The 21428-nt window shown below is 34.5% G+C and overlaps 3 protein-coding genes across 9 annotated transcripts in view; 1 reads left to right on the top strand and 2 right to left on the bottom strand.

Moving 5' to 3' along the window:
• Positions 1 to 341: 341 nt before the first annotated feature.
• On the bottom strand, positions 342 to 5884 carry LOC115239697 (lipase 3-like). The gene is made up of 9 exons (XM_029814358.1): positions 5706 to 5884; positions 4961 to 5609; positions 3017 to 3266; positions 2363 to 2434; positions 2007 to 2121; positions 1669 to 1915; positions 1346 to 1598; positions 1021 to 1163; positions 342 to 689 (listed from the first exon to the last, which is right to left on the bottom strand). The coding sequence occupies exons 2-9, from the start codon at positions 5000 to 5002 to the stop codon at positions 540 to 542; spliced, it is 1272 nt and encodes a 423-aa protein (XP_029670218.1). The 5' UTR covers positions 5003 to 5609; positions 5706 to 5884; the 3' UTR covers positions 342 to 539.
• Positions 5885 to 8558: 2674 nt separating this feature from the next.
• Positions 8559 to 17868, top strand: LOC115239625. Of its 5 annotated transcripts, none has more exons than XM_029814238.1 (13): positions 8559 to 8710; positions 9576 to 9810; positions 9893 to 10092; positions 10179 to 10453; positions 10533 to 10794; positions 10877 to 11610; positions 12024 to 12296; positions 13030 to 13287; positions 13936 to 14244; positions 14548 to 14765; positions 15391 to 15507; positions 15618 to 15736; positions 16033 to 17868. In XM_029814238.1, the coding sequence occupies exons 2-13, from the start codon at positions 9602 to 9604 to the stop codon at positions 16203 to 16205; spliced, it is 3147 nt and encodes a 1048-aa protein (XP_029670098.1). In that variant the 5' UTR covers positions 8559 to 8710; positions 9576 to 9601; the 3' UTR covers positions 16206 to 17868. The 5 variants fall into 5 exon arrangements, with proteins under 5 accessions (XP_029670098.1, XP_029670097.1, XP_029670094.1 ...); XM_029814237.1 differs by having other exon boundaries at positions 10176 to 10453; XM_029814234.1 differs by having other exon boundaries at positions 9893 to 10098.
• Positions 17017 to 21428, bottom strand: part of LOC115239626 (follistatin-related protein 5-like) — a 40316-nt gene continuing 35904 nt past the window's right edge. For all 3 annotated transcript variants that reach the window (XM_029814240.1, XM_029814239.1, XM_029814241.1), the window contains exons 10-17: positions 21120 to 21413; positions 20869 to 20990; positions 20652 to 20789; positions 20361 to 20576; positions 20013 to 20163; positions 19716 to 19916; positions 19440 to 19586; positions 17017 to 19307 (exon numbers count right to left, since the gene is read on the bottom strand). In XM_029814240.1, the coding sequence (XP_029670100.1) occupies positions 19078 to 19307; positions 19440 to 19586; positions 19716 to 19916; positions 20013 to 20163; positions 20361 to 20576; positions 20652 to 20789; positions 20869 to 20990; positions 21120 to 21413 (1499 nt within the window). In that variant the 3' untranslated portion in view covers positions 17017 to 19077. The remainder of the gene's footprint in view (positions 19308 to 19439; positions 19587 to 19715; positions 19917 to 20012; positions 20164 to 20360; positions 20577 to 20651; positions 20790 to 20868; positions 20991 to 21119; positions 21414 to 21428) is intronic.

Here is a 21428-nt window from a genome sequence, read left to right as displayed (position 1 = left end):
ATCTAATTGGATTTAAATATTCATAAGACTATGTGCAGTTTTCATATAAAAATACAATGCATATACTTTATAGCATATATATTGTATATAAAATGTATACACCAAAAGTCATCTTTTGGTTTTTTTTTTGAACATACACAAATGATAGTGATATTTTGCTTGTATTTTATAAATTACTAAATGTGTTTCTTGTAAATATAGTTTCTTTATTTTCACAAATTTATTTATACATAAAATATTAAATAATATTTTCATATACAAAAAATAATATATATTTGTATATATATTAATTTTTTTAAATAGCATATAGACTTATATATATTCACATAAAAAATATCATATTTAAAAATTAGATCACATTATATTCTATTCTCATACAAATTCTTAATTATACACTGCTTGCTCCTGCTTTTGATAGTCTTTTCTACATATATACTTATGGTTTGATTGAGTCGATCAATGCGTACAATGTAGATGCAAAAAAATCGAAATCTTTCTTTTATATAATTTTAGTATTTAAGATATTATTACAATATACATTAAAATTTCTTTAATACATTTACAATGCGATTATATAGGAGTGTTCTCGCATCCCTGCCCCACAAATAATCAATATGGTTGAATTTTTCGTACGGTACCTTTTTAACTTCTATAACGTTTGGTAATCTATTTACCAATTTTTGAACATCCTGAAACAATAACGAAACGTGAAACTTTCACAAAAATTAAATTCTAATTTTAATTCACTCTCTCTAACTGCGCATTTTAATCCCAGAACTCTTCGAGAATGTACTTGTTCTATATTATTAAATATTTTGTAATGCAAAAGACTTAAAATAAACATTCTAAGATATTAGTTAATCAGTGAAGAAATTCAAATATTTCAAATATTTCTTTCCATTCCAGAAGAATTTACAATTTTTGAAATCAAAAAACGTATGCGTGTAACATACACAAAATAGAAACAAATAAAATGCAATCTTAATATATAATTTAATGGTAAGATTATATAGAACTTACAGAATAATGTGTGAGAAAGTCATTGTCACTATAAAAAATTGCCACAGGTACTTTGATCCTTTCAAGATTATATTTGGGTGGTTGAGTGGATCCATAAAGGTTTAGGTTCATTTTAACACCATGATCATATTTCTGAAAAGAGCCTAAAAAACAAACAATTTATAAATTATATACAGGATGTCTCAGCATAAATGTAATTGTTTCTTTTACTTCCTAAAGTAGATCGCCAAAAAATGTACGTATCAAAAAGGTGGTGCGTTTAGCGAAAACTCGTGAAAGATATTACGATATATCATTTTTACGCGTACTATGTTATCTTACTTACCGGACATTATTAATTGACCAAAATGAACGATTTGTTTTATCGCAGCGCCCGCTGGAAAGTGTCCAAATATCAGGGGTAACATGGATTTATCGAGCTGATCGCTACCGAATCCGGCGATCAGGTAAAACCAACAGTTGCAGATGCCCTTCGTCACCGCGCAAGGAGCGTTGCGTACAAGGGTGCTAACCATATGTGCTTGCCACCTGCTATTGCGGGGGAACCATTGGAGAAAGTTGAAAAAGTAGGAGCCCCACTGAAACACGCTTATAAGATGAGTAATAAGGACACAATCTCGCGGAAAAGAAGTTAGAAAATTACATTACCTCCAATAGACCGTTAAAATGTACGAGACACTTGAAGAGTGGACTTCTCTGATTCGATAAGAACGCTATAGGTGCCAAACTTATCATCCCTTTGATCTTAGAGTTATATTCAGGTCTCTCGCTCATCATAACGTAAAACGTGGTTGTACCCTGACTGTGACCGATATAATACAATTCGGAATGACCAGTCTTTTCTAAGATATAATCTATCGTTGCTGGTAAATCGTAATATCCGATCTCGTGCCAACTATAAGAGAAATGTATATTTTTCGTATAATAATTTTCTATATTTTCTATAATTTCTTATATTTAGATCGCTTAAAAAGTTGCTTAATTACCTAAAATCCCAAAACTCTTTGTCTTTAATCGAGTAATGTTTATGGTGTTTGGAGTAGGTATTTCCACGAGCGTTCGGAAGCCAAACGTCGAATCCATTGTCGCAAAGAACATAAGCTACGACATGAAAAGTTACATAAAAGAGATAATATTTATATCATTATACTAATAAATAATTTTCACGCCTAAGATTCTCCTTGTTGATCGTTAAATTTGTTGAAATCATGGAAAAATATTCTAGTGTGAGTGAGCAACTAAAATATAAATAATAAAAAAATGCAAGATAAAAAAAAAGAAAAAGAAAAAGAAAATAAAAATAAATAAAAAGATAAAAAAAGAATTAATAAGAAGTAATTACCAAGAGCCTTGTGAGGTCCCAGTAGCACCCAATCTGCAGAACTGGATATAAGTCCGTGGCTTACAATAACTGGTATTTTCGAATTTGCACCGGAATATTCAAGGGCTTCCGTCAGAACATGATGACAATCGGGGGATGTTGACAAATTAGAATCTTTGCTGCTGTTATCAATTACGGCCGTATCAGTATTTGTAATAGAGTCAGCTTTTATTGACACTTGATCCCTGGGTGAGAGTACACGATGCGCATTCAAACAGTAACCATCTTCTGTCCAAACGCGATGGATTTCGGGTATGTAACCGTGAATTTTGATCAGTTCAGGCTGCAATTGTATAAAATGATTATCGATGAATGATTTTATATTTCCATTAATTCATTAAATCATATAACTTTAATCGATCTAAAATTGTATAAATATAAATGACGAAATTTTATTCAACTCGATGCGCATATATAAATTATTTTTTTAGCTATTTTCAAATTATTTCTCGAACTTTATCCTCACGCTCACATAACAAAATTTTTTAATTTGAATGGTCAAATGCTTAACATATATTTGCAATGATAATTCGTGAAAATTATTTCTAAAATAACAGAATTATATATAAATATATTTTAAAAGTTTATATTTTCTAATATAGTTTTAATAAACTGGTATTTTCGAATTTGCACCGGAATATTCAAGGGCTTCCGTCAGAACATGATGACAATCGGGGGATGTTGACAAATTAGAATCTTTGCTGCTGTTATCAATTACGGCCGTATCAGTATTTGTAATAGAGTCAGCTTTTATTGACACTTGATCCCTGGGTGAGAGTACACGATGCGCATTCAAACAGTAACCATCTTCTGTCCAAACGCGATGGATTTCGGGTATGTAACCGTGAATTTTGATCAGTTCAGGCTGCAATTGTATAAAATGATTATCGATGAATGATTTTATATTTCCATTAATTCATTAAATCATATAACTTTAATCGATCTAAAATTGTATAAATATAAATGACGAAATTTTATTCAACTCGATGCGCATATATAAATTATTTTTTTAGCTATTTTCAAATTATTTCTCGAACTTTATCCTCACGCTCACATAACAAAATTTTTTAATTTGAATGGTCAAATGCTTAACATATATTTGCAATGATAATTCGTGAAAATTATTTCTAAAATAACAGAATTATATATAAATATATTTTAAAAGTTTATATTTTCTAATATAGTTTTAATAAAATATAAAATATAATTTTAATAAAATATTTTTTTTTAAATATATGAAAGCTATCACAAAAAATTTATTTTATAATTGATTTACATTAAAATTGAAATATTTGCAATAAATAATATTATTCATGCTACTTTATATGTATATATGCATATGAATAAAACATTATTTTTTATTTTGCTCCCAATTGTGATGTTTTATGGGTTGTAAAAGAAGCATACAGCATTTGCTAAACTTTAAAGATAGTTCCGTTTGGTTGGAGAAGTCGAGAGTTAAGACTCATAAAGATTAAATAACCGAACGCTATGAAGAATTAAATACGATTTACAAAACTAAAACACACTTGACATTGATTCGAGATTTGTGACATACAACTGTCGAGTATTTTACAGTGAAATTTAATTTAGTCCGCGATGTGTCTTAAAAAGTTTATTCAATTAGCTGATGAAATATCGCGCTAAACGTGACGTTTTCTATTCCGGAAACGAAATTTCATGTCGGCTCGAAAGCGAGGATCATACTTAAACGATTGCTCAAGGTTAAGCAAGTCTGTTATGAAACATTGCATGTAATTGTACGTACAATCTGTTATGAAACAACGTGTAATTGTATACATATTGTAAACTAGAGCGGCAAAAATTATCGCAAAATCGCGTTATTAAGTTTACAACAGAATGCTGTTAAAGCTCACTTTAAATGCTCTCTAATTCGCAACGGAGTTCTCGATAGAATTCTATTTTATATGCTATATATTTTGATGTATATATGTGGATCTGTTTGTTCTGATTCAAATTTATTATAAATATATATGTTGATTTTTGATATTTTTGATATTTGATTATTATAAATAAATTAATATTTGAAATAAAAAGTCTAAACGTTATAAATTATAAAAAGTTCAATCAATTTTAAACAAAATTAGAGTTGCGGAATATTAGTCAAGAAAGGATAACTAGTTACTGTTTCAAGTAATAAATTTAGTTTCACAATATTTTGAAAGCGATCAGTTAATTTATTAATTAAAAATTTTTGAGAACTCAGAAAGAAATAAAATAACTTAAAGATTTATTAAATCATATTTTGCGCTAAAAAAATTCTTTGCCATGAATATATACAATTATTGAGAAATTTATTTCTCATGATTCTTCAATCAATATCGTTAATTGCAATTTAGCCAATTGTACGCTTAACTTGCCGAACTCATGCAGACGTATAATATAGCTTTGACAATTGATGAGTTAACGTGTGACATGTCAGTCACTAATCTATCACTAATATTCTCGGAAATAATGTAAGTTTGATAGTGGCGCGTTTACTCCGATGTTAAGATCGAAGCATGATGCTGATAATGTTGATGTCAATGCGTATCTTACCGTTGTCATGTGGGCCTCATCCTGACTCGCTTCTTTGTCCATGCCACCGTCGCGATATCAGCACCACGACATAAAATTTGCGGGCCTCTCGCAGAACAATTTTTTTTTTTATGGAAACATGCGTAATCGTTTGTTCTTCCACCTTTCGTATTTTCTCTTCTCACTTTTTTTTTTCTTCGAGACGCAACTCACGTGCGATTTCCGAGAAAGCGATCCGCGAAATCGTGCGCCGCGGAAGGAACGGAGTCGTCTGCGCGTTTGAAAAAGAAACACGCAGTGAAAGGCGCGTCTTCCTCCACTCTGAAGAGTTCGTGCCGCAATTAGTGATGGATATTATCAACGTTGTGTCGGAACGAGAATCCTCATGCTGCGGAGAAGGCGTTGCTTTTTGATTATACTGATGCGCGCGCATACGTACGAATTCAACGAATTCTGGAGCTCTTGTTTTGTAGAAGGCACGTGAGGAAAAAAACGTGCGCCAACTGTCAGCATGAGTACAGAGTCTACAGAGTGAATGCAAATAATCTACACAGTATATATATATATACGCGCTGACAGGGCTGTACTCAAGATAAGGGGATGTGAAAGCGGGGACGAGAAGATTAGAGATTCTTCAGGGAAAAGATCTATAATGCATTGATGAGGCTAACTGAAAGTATATTATTTTAGTAACATTTTAATAGCTTCTCTTTAATTGTATATATATATATATATATATATATATATATATATATATCATACATACATACATACATTGACGCAATTTCACCGATTTAATTTATTTCCTTCACAACTTCCGATCCTGGGGTGACGAATATGTTCTACGCGCTATTCACAAAAGTGTATACCGGCCGTATGTCTATTGGACACGTCAGTCATCCATGACGAAGTTAACAAGCAATAAATTTTGTATTATCTGTCCCGCTAAACGTGAACAAAAAAAAACTATTATATGAAAAGAAATTATAAAAAAGAAGAAATTAATTATATATGAAAAATGCGTTGGTAAAAAAAGATAATAACCAAATAAATTCTTTTTTTAGATGACACATATAATTATTGTATTCATCAGAATATAAATTGGGGTAATATTGTACAGCACCAAAAGCAATAAATCACATATTCAAAAAAACTCACTTATTCATAAAAAGTTTAAAAAATATAAAATCACGAATTAAATTTTTTAAATTTATGTTATCACGATTTCAGGTTATGTCAGCAAGCTTTGTCACCAAAACACAAGCTTAATGCGGACACAGATGACACTGGATTTGTTACCAAGTTTTGAGCGAATTTGATGCCAATTTGGCAACAATTTGTTATCAAATTGCTTACTGGGTATGTATATTGTTTTTATAGTAAATAATGTTTAAGTTATTAGTATGAAAGATTCAAAAATTTTTCTCTTTCTATCTCTATTTTAGATTATATAAAATTACCTGAAGAGAATACAAATTTTAATTAGGCCACATATATAATAATAAAATGTAATACAAAAATGCGGATGTATGACAAAATGTACAATAATTCGTGATTATAATCTCGTTATTTAGGACCGAAACATACGTACATTTCTTATATGTTTACCTTTCAGAAATTGTTTCATAAACCTTCGAAATATTGTGACTTGAGCATTGTTAAGTAAGATTTTGATAAGATTATAAAAACCTGTTCGCTTGAGAATTGGAAAAATGATACAATCGCTTATCATAAAAAATCGTGCTCGTAACCGTGAAAATAATCTTCATTTATTGTATTTACGATTATTTATTAAACCATAAAGTATAAAAAAAAATAACCGAAAGAAATGTAATCTGTGCGAGAAAGATTCCCAACATGAGAGTTAAACATTAAAGTACACGTGTGTGAAATGCTATTGGTTAAAATATAGATACATTAGTTGAAAGAGATATAGTAACAACATAGCGTAGCCAATCGGATTCGCTATCTCGTCTTTTTCTATTTAGGAACAATTGCCTTGCCCGTCATTGCATCGTCTCTGCCAATAAAAGACTTGAATTCATAGTAAAATAGTGATTAATTGATCCAGAATAGATCAAAATCCGTTCACTTGAAAACGCTATAAATTACATAACATTATTACGTTACATTTTTACATTTTTCACACACTGTAGTTATTTTCTCAATTCTCCTACAGCGAATCGCCCGGTAATTTTTGACCCATTGTTTCGACGCGTTGGCGATCCGCGGTTTGGCGCGCATGCGCTTGCGTATACGCGACGCTCGAAGCCGGATCTCGCGCCACCTCCCCTCCTTCGCGGATACCGTTTGTCGCAATGATGTGTTGCCGTGGAATTTTTTCCCATGTGGGAGCCTTCGTGCGCATGCGTAAGCTGACGTCACAGCTAGACGTCAGCTATATCCACGGATGTATCTAGCTGCAACATTAAGGCCGGTATTCATAGTCAGTTCTTATTTCAAGACCGTCTTAAGTAATGTTTTAAGATGTTAATACGGCTCTGTGATTGGTTTAGGACATCTTAAGATTGTGCTTAAGATGGTCTTAAATATAAGAACTGACTATGAATACCGGCCTATGTGTATAAGGGCTATCGCACACAAATTAACATAGCTGCATATGCATAGCATAAGACCGTCTGGATCAATGAGCATCGAAATAAAATCGCCATATTGATTTATGTAGCATACTCATTGGTCCAGACGGTTTTATGCTATGCATATGCAGCTATGCCAATTTGTGTGTGAGGGCCTTAAGGGTGCAAATCCATGCAGCAGATTAGGCCGAATTCACACATTGGCAGAAAAGCAGAAAGCAGAAAAGCAGAAGCCAATCAGAACTCGTGTTAGAAAAGCAGAAGCCAATCAAAAATCGCGCTGAAAATATGCAGTACATTACGACACAAGACCACACTAAAGCCCGTATCAGACTACGCATTGAAAATTAAAGATTGAAGATTAAAATTTGACCAATCAGGATAAAAGAAACTAAAATTTCCTTGTCCTGATTGGTCAAATTTCAATCTTGAATCTTGAATCTCGTTCTTCAATGCGTAGTCTGATACGGGCATAAGGGTTCCCTTGCAGTTTTCTCGCGTTTTTTTAATAGTGAAATGATAATGCGTTGTAATCTCGTCTTCTTATTACCATTTATATATTCTATTTCCTTGATAGAAACTTTCTTTTCTTTTTGCAACTTCTTTTACATTTCTTTTCTCGCTGAGGGGGGTCTAAAGCCCGTATCAGACTACGCATTGAAAATTGAAGATTGAAGATTAAAGATTGGAATTTGACTAATCAAGAACAAAAGGAACTAAAATTTTTTTATCCTGATTGGTCAAATTTCAATCTTGAATCTTGAATCTTAATCTTCAATGCATAGTCTGATACGGGCTTTATATTTGATCAAATTATATACGTTAAGGTGCCTTTACATGGCAGCATTAAGCATTAATGCTGCCATGTAATGGCACCTTAATGCTGCCATGTAAAGGCACCTTTAAGGTACCTTTAGTGAGGATTCGTAGTATTTGCTTAATGCGCATGCGCGACTTTATTCCCACTACAGGCGCATCACTAGTTTGTCGTCAAGCGGGGCCGCCATGATTGTTTCGGCGGTGTGTGCGATTCTGCGGCCGAGGGGATTCAAAAACACTTCCATTTCCTGAGGCGCCGTACACGGGTCTACGTCCTGCGCGTATCACGCTGCGCGGCTGCAATGGCGGTGTAGAAATCTCGTAGGGTGCGGGTCTCGTTTTCTTCACGGTGCGAGTAAGTAGCCGGATCTCTCTCGCTGAATCTTTTCGCGTGCCATCTCGAGGTCAGCGACGGCGTCATCGGCGTCCTCGCGTACGCGATAATGCGGTGTCATCGCGACGCGCTCGCGATCAGTTCGTCTCGATCCCTACTCGCGCCCGTTCGTACTTTCGAGAATTTCGCTCTCTCTTCCATATTGAACGAATTCGTCAATTTCGCCCGCGCATCTCGCTCGCTCGTGCTGTAAAAGAATTCGCGACACATCGACGAAAATTTATCGCGCATGCGACGCGGTACGATAAGTATTGTACGATCGCGCGGAATCGGAGAGTATCAGGTTAGGACGGCGACGTAAAATCGAGGCGCGTGTTTGCAAAACTTATTTTCTCATCTCGACTCTTTCGCACGAGGCACGAGGTGCGATCGACAAAACTGCGGCTTGCAATTGCGATAGGTTAGGTTAATGTGATTCGATTGCAATTACGGTATTGGTAGTAGAAGCGATGCAAACTTCCGTTAGAATGCTAATCTCTTCCTTTCCCGCCTATAACGATAAGTTCTTAATATAACTTCCTTGTTCTGCTTTTATTAAATGTATCAATCATCGAAATTAATTAATGTGAGTCTGCGAAAAATAACATCATAAATTGCTCGTGTCGTTGCAATTACATCGTAATGTAATCGATTACGATTTAATATTATCGATATTAATATATTATTTTTAAAGTTATTTTTTTCTTTTACATTATGTCTAGCAAACAATGTTTTTATATAATATTGAAATAAATTTCTGGTAAATTATTTAAAAAATGTATCGCTCAAAATAAAGCTTTATTTGTGAGCGATCAAGATTTAATATTGTAATTTACTCTTATTACAGATTGTGCGCTTTGTGTTGCTATCTGAATGGACAATAAGGTGGATGTTTCGGAAGTTGAAGATATTTCAATGATTGGAACATCTGGAATTTTTCACCTGCCTGACGTCCCAGAGATATCGGAGGTATTAGAATCGACTGGCCTTAGCCCCTTAACTTCTTCCTTGGATCAAGCTCTTACGCTGCAAGAAGATAAAACTCTCTCATCTGAAGTTAACATGGGCATTGAAGATACATGGTATATGTTTGCCTTTATAATTTTAGAATAATTTGTGTCAATATTTGTGTCAAGAATCTAATTATTTTAAATGTCTTTACAGGACTGAAGCAAACAGTTCAACATCAGATTATGCAATTCCTCTTCCTCCGCCACCTGGATTAAATGATTTCTCGGATGTTGGTGCTGATCCAATTGATTCTGGGACTGGCATAGAACACGGTCCATTTCTGCCACCTGGCACACCAGCGCTTAACAATCTTTTTGCAGAGGCTGGAGATTCTCATGATGACTCGCCAATGGGTGAGTGTATGTAATGTAATGTTTGAGATATAAAAATCATACATAACATATATTTATTCTTTCTTTAATACATATATTTTCAGAAGTAGTCCTGCCTGCAGGTGTGTGTGGTCTTCGTAACTTGGGTAATACCTGTTTTATGGCAGCTGGGTTGCAATGTTTGACCGCGACTCCACCTGTCCTACGACATTTCTTGGATTTACAGCAGAGAGGAGAAAAACTGCCTCCGCCTGGATCATTAATGGCACACTTTAGTGTACTCCTTGGGAAAATGTGGTCTGGAAGATATAGTGTACTCAGACCGACAGAATTTAAGCAGACTTTAGGTGCTTACCATTCACAATTTAAGGATTATAGACAGGTAAGTGTGCAATTGTTTGCATATTCAATCGTTTATCAATTATTTTCCAGTATGAAATTGTGTTGTATGTATTTAACAGCATGATTGTCAAGAATTTCTGGCGCTTCTATTGGATTCCCTCCATGAGCAAATGAATACAGCAAAGTGTGCCAAGAACTGTCAAGTTCCGTTGTCTACAACCACTGCCAATTCTTTTAACTCTATAGAAAATTCAAACGGAAAGACCCTTTCCCCTGTCACTGCCACGGCTGATCCTAATTCAGAACTTTTGGAAATGTATGAATGCTTATCACCGGAATGTCCAAATAGTCCCAATGTAACTATGGCTGGCTCACCAAGAGGTAAGAGATTACATGATGTATGTAGAACTGTACTGCCCTTGAGAGATTGTATCTTGAATATCATTTTTTAATATTTTATAAGACTTTGATTCGTCGATGGGAGAGCTCGATAGTATCACGAATTCACCGAGAGATTCACCGTTACATGGAGAGGAGGACGAGGAAACGCTAGATTCAGATGAAATCATCGAGGGGAGATCGAGTACTTTTATTCACAATAAAGTGAACGAAGAAGGCACAAATGAAGCCACTCCGACGCGCTCTTTGAGATTAGACACATTGATCGAACTATCAAAAACGGTGCCGCAGTATGGTGGCTTATACGATATTCACAAAGAAGCTAAAACTAGTAACGCTAATTTCTTAGTAACGCAACAAGAGTGTAATAATGAGATCCATTACGACTCACAGAAATTTCCAAAGGACAATGTCCGCAGGATGCCGTTAGACAATTCTAATCTTGTGGAGAATCACGACTTTGATAATAAAAGTGTCAGTATCAAACGCATAAAAGAAGTGAACGTTCAGAAGGTCAACGGTAGTCTCGATCACGCGTCCAACAGTTCCGATATCGAATATGATAGCGGTCTGGAGAAGTGTAACGTGAAACGCATGAGATTAGACGATCAGGAGAAGAATCATAAGCATGACAGTCTCGGTAACGAGAATATTCAGTGTTCACGGATTCCACAAAATTATGGTACTGGTGCTATCGCTGCGCAAGAAGAGATCGAGGCAGATAAGCACTGGGTGAAGCATTTGCGATCCAATAAAAGTATCATCGTTGACACTTTCCAAGGCCAGTTTAAGAGCACGGTAAGAATATCGCAAATAATATCATTTGTTTATATGGGAGACTATGCGTTGGGGAGATACCGCAAATCATCGGTACTTGCTGTAAAAAGTCTCCTATATTAAATTGTAGTAAATTTTCCATCCTGCCTTAAAAAAGATAAAAGGCAGGCTTCATTTTACTACTACAATCACGATTATATATAGTATTACAGTTTTCTGCAAGTATATATATATATATTATTTTAATTAAAACATTTTTTTTTGTTTAGATTATTCCAAAAAGTGCCAAAATTAATGAATATATTTTTAGTGATTGATTCTTTGATTAATTTAGGATCAACTTGATCGAAAAATCTAATTAAAAAGATATTTGATGATTTTAAAATGCTCTATCTGCGATGTGCCGAATATTTACGTTTTGAATATATTTACAGGTCGTATGCTCGGTTTGTAACCACGTTTCTGTTACATATGAACCTTTTATGTATCTATCGGTACCCTTACCTCATGCGATGGAGAGACAATTGAATGTCACATATGTTCCTGCAAATGGTGATCAACCCATGAGATGCGTCGTTTCCTTAAACAAGCAATCGCGAATTGGGAAATTAAAAGAAGAATTATTAAAAACGCTCGGCAAGGAGAATATCTCGGTGACGAACATTGCACTTGCAGAGGTTCTAGAGAATCACATAGCGAAGATTCTGGTAGGTACGAAAAAATGTTTTTTTTACATTTTTAATATAAACTTATTTTAAAGCAGTTTTTGCTTTTGTAATAGTGATCATTTCTAGTCATATATTTATTTTGAAAATGTATATAATGAGAATTGTGTCATACTGTGAATTACAGCAATTGCGAATAAATTAGTTAAATATATACTAAATTTAGATTTACATTTAATTATATTTGATTTATATAAAGGTCTTCAGTAGCGTTGCTATTATCTTTTACAGGAATTTAACATTAACCACACTAAAAATATTGATTCTGAATAAGATTGATCCCTAAATAAAAATTTAGGATTTAATTATTGCTTCGAATTCTATGCGAGTCAAGACATAATGCACGTTGTTAGAAAATAATTCTGGAGAGTTAAGAAGGTGGTATATTCGAATAGGATCGATTATCGCCGATACCATTCTCCTAGAGAAACTCTATGGAAGAACATTCTCGTAGCGTGAAGATATAGTTACGGGGCTACATTCCGTCGCACAGATTCTTTTCTTTATTCTTTCTTTCTTTCTTTCTTTCGTCACTTCTCTTGCTCTGTTATAATTTTGCCAACGCTATCGGTCTTTTACCGTTGTTGCTTTCTTACTATATATTATTTTCCCCTTGCACCATAGGTATCGGGAATTACTTGCTTGCTGTAGCTTATCGTACTTAGGCGGGAACATCACTCACTGTTGGATTCTACATCAAGGTTTTAAATTTAAGGATGACAATACACTCTTGAGACACATCAATGATACGAATCGATCGATATACGCCTTTGAACTCACGGAACCTCCCGATGCGTATACTTCAGTGTCTGATGGCGGCGGGGATCGTCCAATGGAGATGGATTCTTCCCAGAAATGTACGATAACGGGCGAGGAGGTACCATGCATGATCTGTCTTGAGGAATTAGATGGCGATTTGAAGAGGCACAGTGGGAATAGCTGTAACTTTATTATTTGCGACCCTTGCATTGAGGTAAGTCTATTATCTTATATTCAAAGTAAAATAAAGTCAAAATATATCTAACTAAATGATGAGATCACTTATATTAATATATTTGTTTACTGCCATTTGTGGATTGTTATAACTCTTTTTTTCGTTCAATTAAAATACAATAATTAGCGTTGAATATATCTGCTATATCTTTGCTTTTTATCATGATCGATTGCAATTGTAATCACCCCAATGATGAAAAAACTGGCAGTTTCAATCTAATGGAGGGGATGTACAAACGAGGCATACGTTGCCATACTTCATCCCGGGAAGGTCTGAGATAAGATCGTTAAACGTTCTAGACGGACGGTATCGCAATGATACGTATGAGAACCAGAAATAGCTTTACGTTTTCCAAAATGTCAGGGACGCTTTTTTAACAGCAGAGGCGACTGGAAACGAAAAGTTGGAATCTCATACGATCCGCTTTTTTAGTATAATCCAAAAGCCCGGTATAATTCATACCTGGAACTCAATTCAGACTAATCTGATGCTGCCACTTATCTGAGGGGTTTTATTTCATGTTGTTATTTATTAGATGTCTCATGGGGATTTTAGCAAAAATAAAAGTTTACAATTTCACCGAATTGAAACCGGTTTTTAAGCAAAACTTGCATTACTTAATTACAGAATTACTTCAAGAATCAAACAGAGCCACAAACGTGTCCGATGTGTTCCACATATGTGACGGCTTCATCATTTACGAAGATAGATCAAACGGGCCGGCCAAGACCTATCGTACGTATTCTGAACGTACCTTTGGTGTTAAGGCACGACACGACGAACGAGACGACGAACAATCGCAAAGGCACGAAGCTCTTCGGTTATCCGCACTTGATACGACTCCCATCGAGAGTGAACGCGCGGGATCTATACGATATCGTCAAAAGAAATGTGCCGCACGAAGGACGCTACACAATTCATTTCGTTGATGGACAGGTGAGATATCTTCATTTCGTGTAAAATATACAAGATATGTACTTAATTTTTCTTTATGGCAAAGTACAAATTAAAAAAAAAATTATTTGCTTATTAATATGATGATTGATCGGTTATATAATTAGAATGCATAATTAGATACATTATTTGGAATATGAAGAATATAGCAGTTAAATAATTAGATAGTATGACATGGTTGTTGATATTCAAGTGTTCTTCAATATGAGAATCGATAGTATAAGTCTAAATTATTAAATATATTGCCATATCTCGAATTATAAGAAAGACAAACATTTGTTGCAGGGTCATCATTGTTCACGATGTATGTATACCGCGCATTGTACAGGATGTAGCGTACCTGAAACGGGGATGGTCGCACTGCAAAATGGTGATACGCTTGCGGTTCGTTATACCGAGTATGTTCCTAAGATCCTGCATCCTATTGATCACGTTAGCGTCAGTAAACAACGACCGCATCATCCGCTATCTCTTTACGATTGCCTTCAAGCGTTTAGTCAGAGGTAATTTGTTTCTATGAGTTATTACTTTTATAACTATGCTAATTTAGGCTTTTCTTGAGTGAGCAAGATAAATATTATGGTAATGATATCTTGCATACATTACTGTTAATTGAACTGTTACAAAATATTTTATTTAATACTTTGACTGTCTGTTTTTTAGAGATGCAATAGTGTAAATTATCATACTTAGTGAAAAATGCAAGTATAAATAAATGAAAATTTTTTGTTAACATATTTTCGATATGGAGAAACGCGAAAAGTCGTCATTACTATAGCATCTAATCAATGTTTCGATTTTTTGCCACTATTAGTAAATTCACTGAGTGCTGCAAACTGCTTAACACTTCTCTCATATCGAAAAAGTTAACGATAATATTAAAAAGTTCTAAAAGTTAACAACATTATTAAAATTCTTCAGAAAATGAGTCTTAGAAGCAGAATACAAAATAAAAAGCAGAAAAGTTCTATAAACAAATAGAATTAATCCATATCTTGCAATGAAAGTGTTAAATTCAATAATTACAAAATACGCAATATTAAAAACAATTTTAAATATTAGAATATATGATCGGTATGTGTGTTGTATTTTGTCGTGTTTAATATATCATATTTTTGATGATTTTAGCGAAACTTTAGATGAACATAACCCTTGGTTCTGTCCAAAATGTGGATGTAACCAATGTGCCACAAAAACGCTTACGGTACATCGATATCCCAAGTTCCTTATTGTATATCTTAAACGGTATGTATAAGACTCATCATGTATTTACGCAAATGCTCTATATATACATAGGTAGATTAAAAATATCTACTATTATAGATAGTTTAAGCATTGTTTTTAATTGATTGTAGATTCGTGTTTTATGAATGCGCGAGCATGAAGCTGGACGACAAGGTTACATTCCCTTTGGTGGGTCTAAGCGTGGGACGCCACCTTTATGATCTCTATGCCTGCGTGTGCCACTTTGGAGGTGTGTAAGATCTCAAATTATGTCTAAAAATGGTAGTGATTTTCAATTGAATTAGTGGCTTTCAATTTAATTTAATGGTTTTGGAATTTAATTTAGTGGTTTTTAATTGAATTAATGGTTTTCAATATAATCTAGAAAGAATTTTATTCTGCATAAATGTCAGAATTGTGTGTGTGGGAGGATTTTATCTAAAAATATTTTTAAGTAATTTTCTTTGTAAAATAAAGATTTAATTTATATATGCATTTAAATGTACGAAGTTTACGAACATTCAAACAATATGATCGAAATTTCAGGCGTTTCCGCGGGCCATTATACGGCGTATGCGAAGAATCCTCGCACGGATGTGTGGTATTATTACAATGATGAGATTACGAGCAAACAAAAGCCTCAAGATGAAGACTTCAGCAACGCATATATACTGTTTTATAGTCGACAAGGGACCAACTTGAAACCGTGCAATATATAACAAGTGGTGTATTTAACTTGATAGCCGATAGAACACGTCGATCAAATGGAGGAGGGACAATCGGGGATAGTGGCAAAGAAAAGGATGAAGTGTAACGGAAGGGGAAATTAATATTTTGTGTTCTTCCATGTGTTTTTCATCACGAACGTTTACTCGTGTATTTCTCATACGTTTGCAATTTTTCCCTTTATATATTTTGCGCTTCTATTTTCCCTGTGTATCTCCCTCTCTTCTGCCTTTGCTAAAGTTGTATTTAGCGCAACGGACCGCGTCTCTGATACGCTGCGTGTTAATTTGCGCTGGATTATATAAAATATCGATAGCCGTTGCCTGTGAGTTTCTTTCGTGATGATTATGCAATTATTGTGTAATGAGGAGAGAATGTGTCTGTCGATGACATTCTGCACTAGTGCAGCTTAGGCCTGACCTGTTTTATGAATTCAAAGAGAGAACTGAACATATTTGTATTGCATATATTGTAAACGTATGTCGAATTTGTACAGTAGACGGTTAAATGTAGAACTCAAGAATTCTAAACACGTAATTTATTAGTGAATAAAGGTGAACGTCATACACTTGAAATCAGACTTAAATTACGGCTCGCAACGGCGGAATGTTACGCCTCGCCTTGCTCCCTCCTTTTATTCGAACCGGAGAAACGAGAGGATTTTGCTCATGAATAGCAAAGTGTTGCGTTTATCTGATATTCCTTCGTTATCGTTAAGTGAGAAAACATGGAGGGTTATAAAGCGAGATAAAATATTAAACACATTTTATGAAACGCAATTACGTTTATGGATTATTTATTAAATTAGTTATATATTGCAATTTTATTACAAGATACACTTTAATCGCAGTTCAATATGCGCTCGTATCAGCGCAGCATCGATATAATACTGATGTTTCACGCGCGGATTGCTATATAAATTGTTTTAATAACTATGTTGTAACGTTATTATATATATGTATGTGTGTATGCGCAACCAGAAATGGTTTTCAAAGTTTTATTCATTGTAAAACCAACTTGCGGGAGGGGAGGTTTTCGACGTCTTTTTTTTTCTTTTTTTCTTTTTTTCTTTTTTTCTTTTTTTCTTTTTTTTCTTTTTTTTCTGGTATAAAAGAACTCTATTACCATCGTCTTACAGCAATTTTTTCGAATCATAAGACGCGAATCTAGCAGACCTGGCCTTCTAAACTCTATAACGAATTTTCTTGGATGTATTAATGGCACCCTAAGGTAATCACACATTTTTATCGAAATACATATAGTAACATCCATAATTTCTTTATTCTATGCAAAGTAATGTACAGCAGACGACAGTTAAATGCACTTGCAACAAAAGAACTACAACTAGCGTTCTAGTATGATGTCTAATCTAAACAATAATAAAGATATAAATTTGTCGCTTTGTATATATATGCGTGCAGAAATATAGCGATTAGCAATTTAAACAAAATTGATATAGTAAGTAAATATAGTCAGATATAAATTATATGCGCGTATCTAGAAAACAATTTTTTAATAGTATGTATTTTTCTTAATCGGCCATTCTTACGAGTGCATCTGCTCTACTCAATACGCGCACTTTGCTGTACATTTAATAATAACTTGTTTATTCTTTTATATTTATGTTATGTTTACGTTATATATAGCGTTTCGTTATGTTTCTCGTTTTTCTATTATAGCCATCTCTGTCCTTTGTTTCCCTATCACTCGCTATTCTCACGCACTCAACTTTATGACACGCGTAATGTTTTCATCTTCTCTAGATAAATATTTTCAGAATGAATGTATCGTATTTAGATAAAAAATTGAAATAATTCCAAGTTTTGATACTACAGATATGCAAGAGAATACAATACACTCTACGTCAATCGTCGCTTTTTAATCGTTACGAATAAATATAGAGATAATTTTTTTAAACATTGCAAAAATCAAAGTCCAAAATTCTTGCCGGAAATATATCGATTTCTGATTGAGTTTATTCGTGTGCATTAGAATTGCTTGCAAATCAAGGAAACAGCAATTATGTTTGTAACGTAATACGTATTTAATAGTTTGACACTTGATATTTGATATGTATTGATAACAATATGCATATTTTATTTTCATTAATTATCGCATATTCTAAAAATGTGGATTGTCTTCCAAATGATTATGAAGATAATTCATTTCATTTGAATAATAATGCATAAAAAACAATTTTCATTAATTTATTTATTAGGATTACTTTATATAATCGCGTATGTTGCGTGATAAGAATTGTTCTGCAAATTTCTGAATTTTTCTATTCTTTTAAATTAACGATTAATTTAAAAACTTTACAATCTTTTTTCAATGTTTTATATCCACTCTTTCAATTTTTTACTTGGATTAATATTTTATCCATACATAAAATTAAATAATTTAATACGTTAATGTGTGACAATTACATACATGTTACACTACATTTATTCGAGTACACATTTATCACTTGTTTATTAATTAAAAAAATGTGTGTGAGAATAGACAAAAATTATAATATATAAATTAATTCGCGATATAAATTAAAAATTTGATTATAAATATAATATATAAATTTTAATCATAATCTAATATATCTTTTATCTCGTTACATTTTGTTTTGAAATAATGTTGCTGTTTTCTTTTCAAATATGATATAGTCATAATACGGAAATGTCTGTGCGATACGTCCATTATGAAAATTAATACTTAGGGAAGATGAAGGCACTCTTGAACCGCCATTGATCTCTACGTATATTTTTTAATTTCATCTAAAGCTTCTTGATACTGGCTTTGGTACCCGCTCGATCCCTATGTTCAATTTATATACGTATGTCTCGTATTGTCGTTGTCGCGTAGCTACGTTCGTTAACGCAGTGAAACGGTAAACCAAACAATCGCGCCGGGATGTATAAGGCCACCAATCTCGCAATTCACCGTGCGGGTCTCTCCGTTGAGAACAAAGAGCGCCTGGTTGGACGGGCTTACCATATATCGACCAAATATACCGCTTTGTATTATAGGTCTATTCGGATTACCCCATTTGGTGAGGTGTGGTGGTGTTGCTTTTCCCACACCTGTTATCATTTCCACTTTGCCTGTAAAGTCATACGCGCGTGTTAGTTTCTATTTAATCAGTTTATAAAGGAGTAATCGGGTGAATAGTCTCTTGCATTGTCTAGAAAAAATTGAGAAACGAAATTTCATTTTTGAACGAAATTACATCTCACCGGTAGTCAAGTCTAGAAAGAGAATATCTTCTTTGTCTATCGATGAGGCATATATATCGTAACTATGGGTCGTCTGCGACGGATAGAAAGCGATATCGCTGATATTTAAAGTCGTTTTAACGTCGAATGCGAATTTTAGTCCATTTGCTGAAAAAATATAGATAATATACAAATTTTTTTTCCGTAATATATATTAATAATTATCAAATTTTCGCAAGATTTTGCTTTCTCATCTCTATTTTTTATCTGAATAAGAAAATATGTAAAATATATTACGCAATATCTCCTGCACTACAAGAGTGACACCGGTATCCTGCTTGTCGAGAGTGACCAGATATCTGGAATCAGGAGAGATTGCCGGTTTCCCCAGGATGTTCGGCTTGTGGGCGAGAACGCTATCAGTAAGATAGTCCAACAGCACTTGACCAGTCGGACGACCGGTGATCGGTTCTTCGCATCCCAATATCACGAAGCCGTCTAGAACGAGACGAACCGATAAATTCAAGCCCGAGAATCAGATAAGCGGAATCCGAAAAAAAATCAAAGTAAAATGAAAAATGTTATATTGCGTACAGAGATCAGAAAATTCCACGCTTGTTGGCACGCAGTTATAACTGGCCAAGTTGACAGTACGAGTGTATCTCATGTTGGCCAGGTCGAGCTTATACATGCCATGCTGACTCGTGTGGGTCACGTAACCGTACTTGAATGTATGTTTCGTGTCCTACGGAATAATAGTTTATAATATAAAAAATAACAACTATATTATATATCTCAATTTTGTATATATGATACACGTGTAATCAAAATTAATCAAACAAGTTATTGATGAGAGGAAGATTCATTTGATGATTTTAAATCTGTATTATCTATATAATATAATATTGAAAGATGAAGATTTTTGTGAGAGTAAAAACGTACTCGCTGCTGTGGAATATATAGGCCCTTGACGAGATCGAATTGCGCATCGATAGGCTCCGGTCGTACGGTATGGTGTTTCTTTCGTTGGGCAGCTTCCTTGATTATCTGTACGGTCTTGACGCCAACGTTCATCTCGCTCCTCCAGTTCAATATCCAGACGTAATCGAGATTTTGTACGTACCACAGATCCACGGGATTTTTGTCCGTAGCCACTACCTGTGTGATCACGTCGAAATTATTCCATAACGTCTGCGACGACATAATTGATAATGAAAGAGGAATATTACGTACATCGATTATCATCATCTGCACCTCGCTAATTACAAGCACGCGATTCTTCTCCGGCTGGCTAACGTATACGTATCTATCAGCGACGTTTATGGCACGTCCCCAGGAACAAGGGACATTTTTCGGTCCGCAGACGTATTCCTGTAAAAGGAGAAGGATACGTGAAAGATTGAGTAAAGAAAAAATGGTAAAAAACAAGGATGAATATATGATTTTGCACCTGAGTGCCGGGTATGATGTCTGTGGATCGAATCTCGTGCAATGCGTGACACGTAGACGGCTCGTATACCAAGATACCCCACTCGTGAAAGGAGAAGAATCTGCGCTCCTCTTCTGTCGCAACTGTAATTAAAAAAATTTCACATCTATTAAAGATGAAATAGATCAGAATTATAATCGATAATATTACATTATTTTAATGATGATGATTAATTATTGGTGAATTAATGTCACGAGTCATTTTTCACTCACTTGGTGTAGGTTGTTCCTGAATCACTAGACTGCTAATGTCCCTCGTAACTCCCCCGGCACTTGTCGCTTCGCACATGTAGGCACCGGTGTCGGCGTAATCGACTTTTCTGACTAGCAACTTGGTGCCATTGCCAATCACCTCGTACTTGTCCGGCCGATCCTCGCTCAGGGGTTTGTCATTCTTCAGCCATCTTACTCGTGGAAGAGGCTCACCTACTACGTGACACCTCATCTTTGCCGCTCCTTTCGGCCGCTTGGATTGAAACTGCGGTGTCACCCTGACCTCGGGTACAGCTGAGATAGGGAAAG

The sequence above is a fragment of the Formica exsecta genome, unplaced genomic scaffold, assembly GCF_003651465.1.
Source record: "Formica exsecta isolate Colony F162 unplaced genomic scaffold, ASM365146v1 scaffold393, whole genome shotgun sequence".
Taxonomy (NCBI): Eukaryota; Metazoa; Arthropoda; class Insecta; order Hymenoptera; family Formicidae; genus Formica; species Formica exsecta.
Note: the sequence above shows the minus strand (reverse complement) of the source record. Positions and strands in the feature narration are given on the sequence as shown.

Coding starts and splice junctions, on each gene's coding strand:
- LOC115239697 (XM_029814358.1), bottom strand. CDS start 5,002: ATGGACAAAGAAGCGAGTCAGGATGAGGCCCACATGACAACG. Junction 3,267..4,960: donor ATGAGGCCCACATGACAACG/GTAAGATACGCA, acceptor ATACAATTGCAG/CCTGAACTGATCAAAATTCA. Junction 2,435..3,016: donor CGGTGCAAATTCGAAAATAC/CAGTTTATTAAA, acceptor ATTCGAAAATAC/CAGTTATTGTAAGCCACGGA.
- LOC115239625 (XM_029814234.1), top strand. CDS start 9,602: ATGGACAATAAGGTGGATGTTTCGGAAGTTGAAGATATTTCAATGATT. Junction 10,099..10,178: donor TGACTCGCCAATGGGTGAGT/GTATGTAATGTA, acceptor TATTTTCAGAAG/TAGTCCTGCCTGCAGGTGTG. Junction 14,245..14,547: donor TTCATTTCGTTGATGGACAG/GTGAGATATCTT, acceptor CATTTGTTGCAG/GGTCATCATTGTTCACGATG.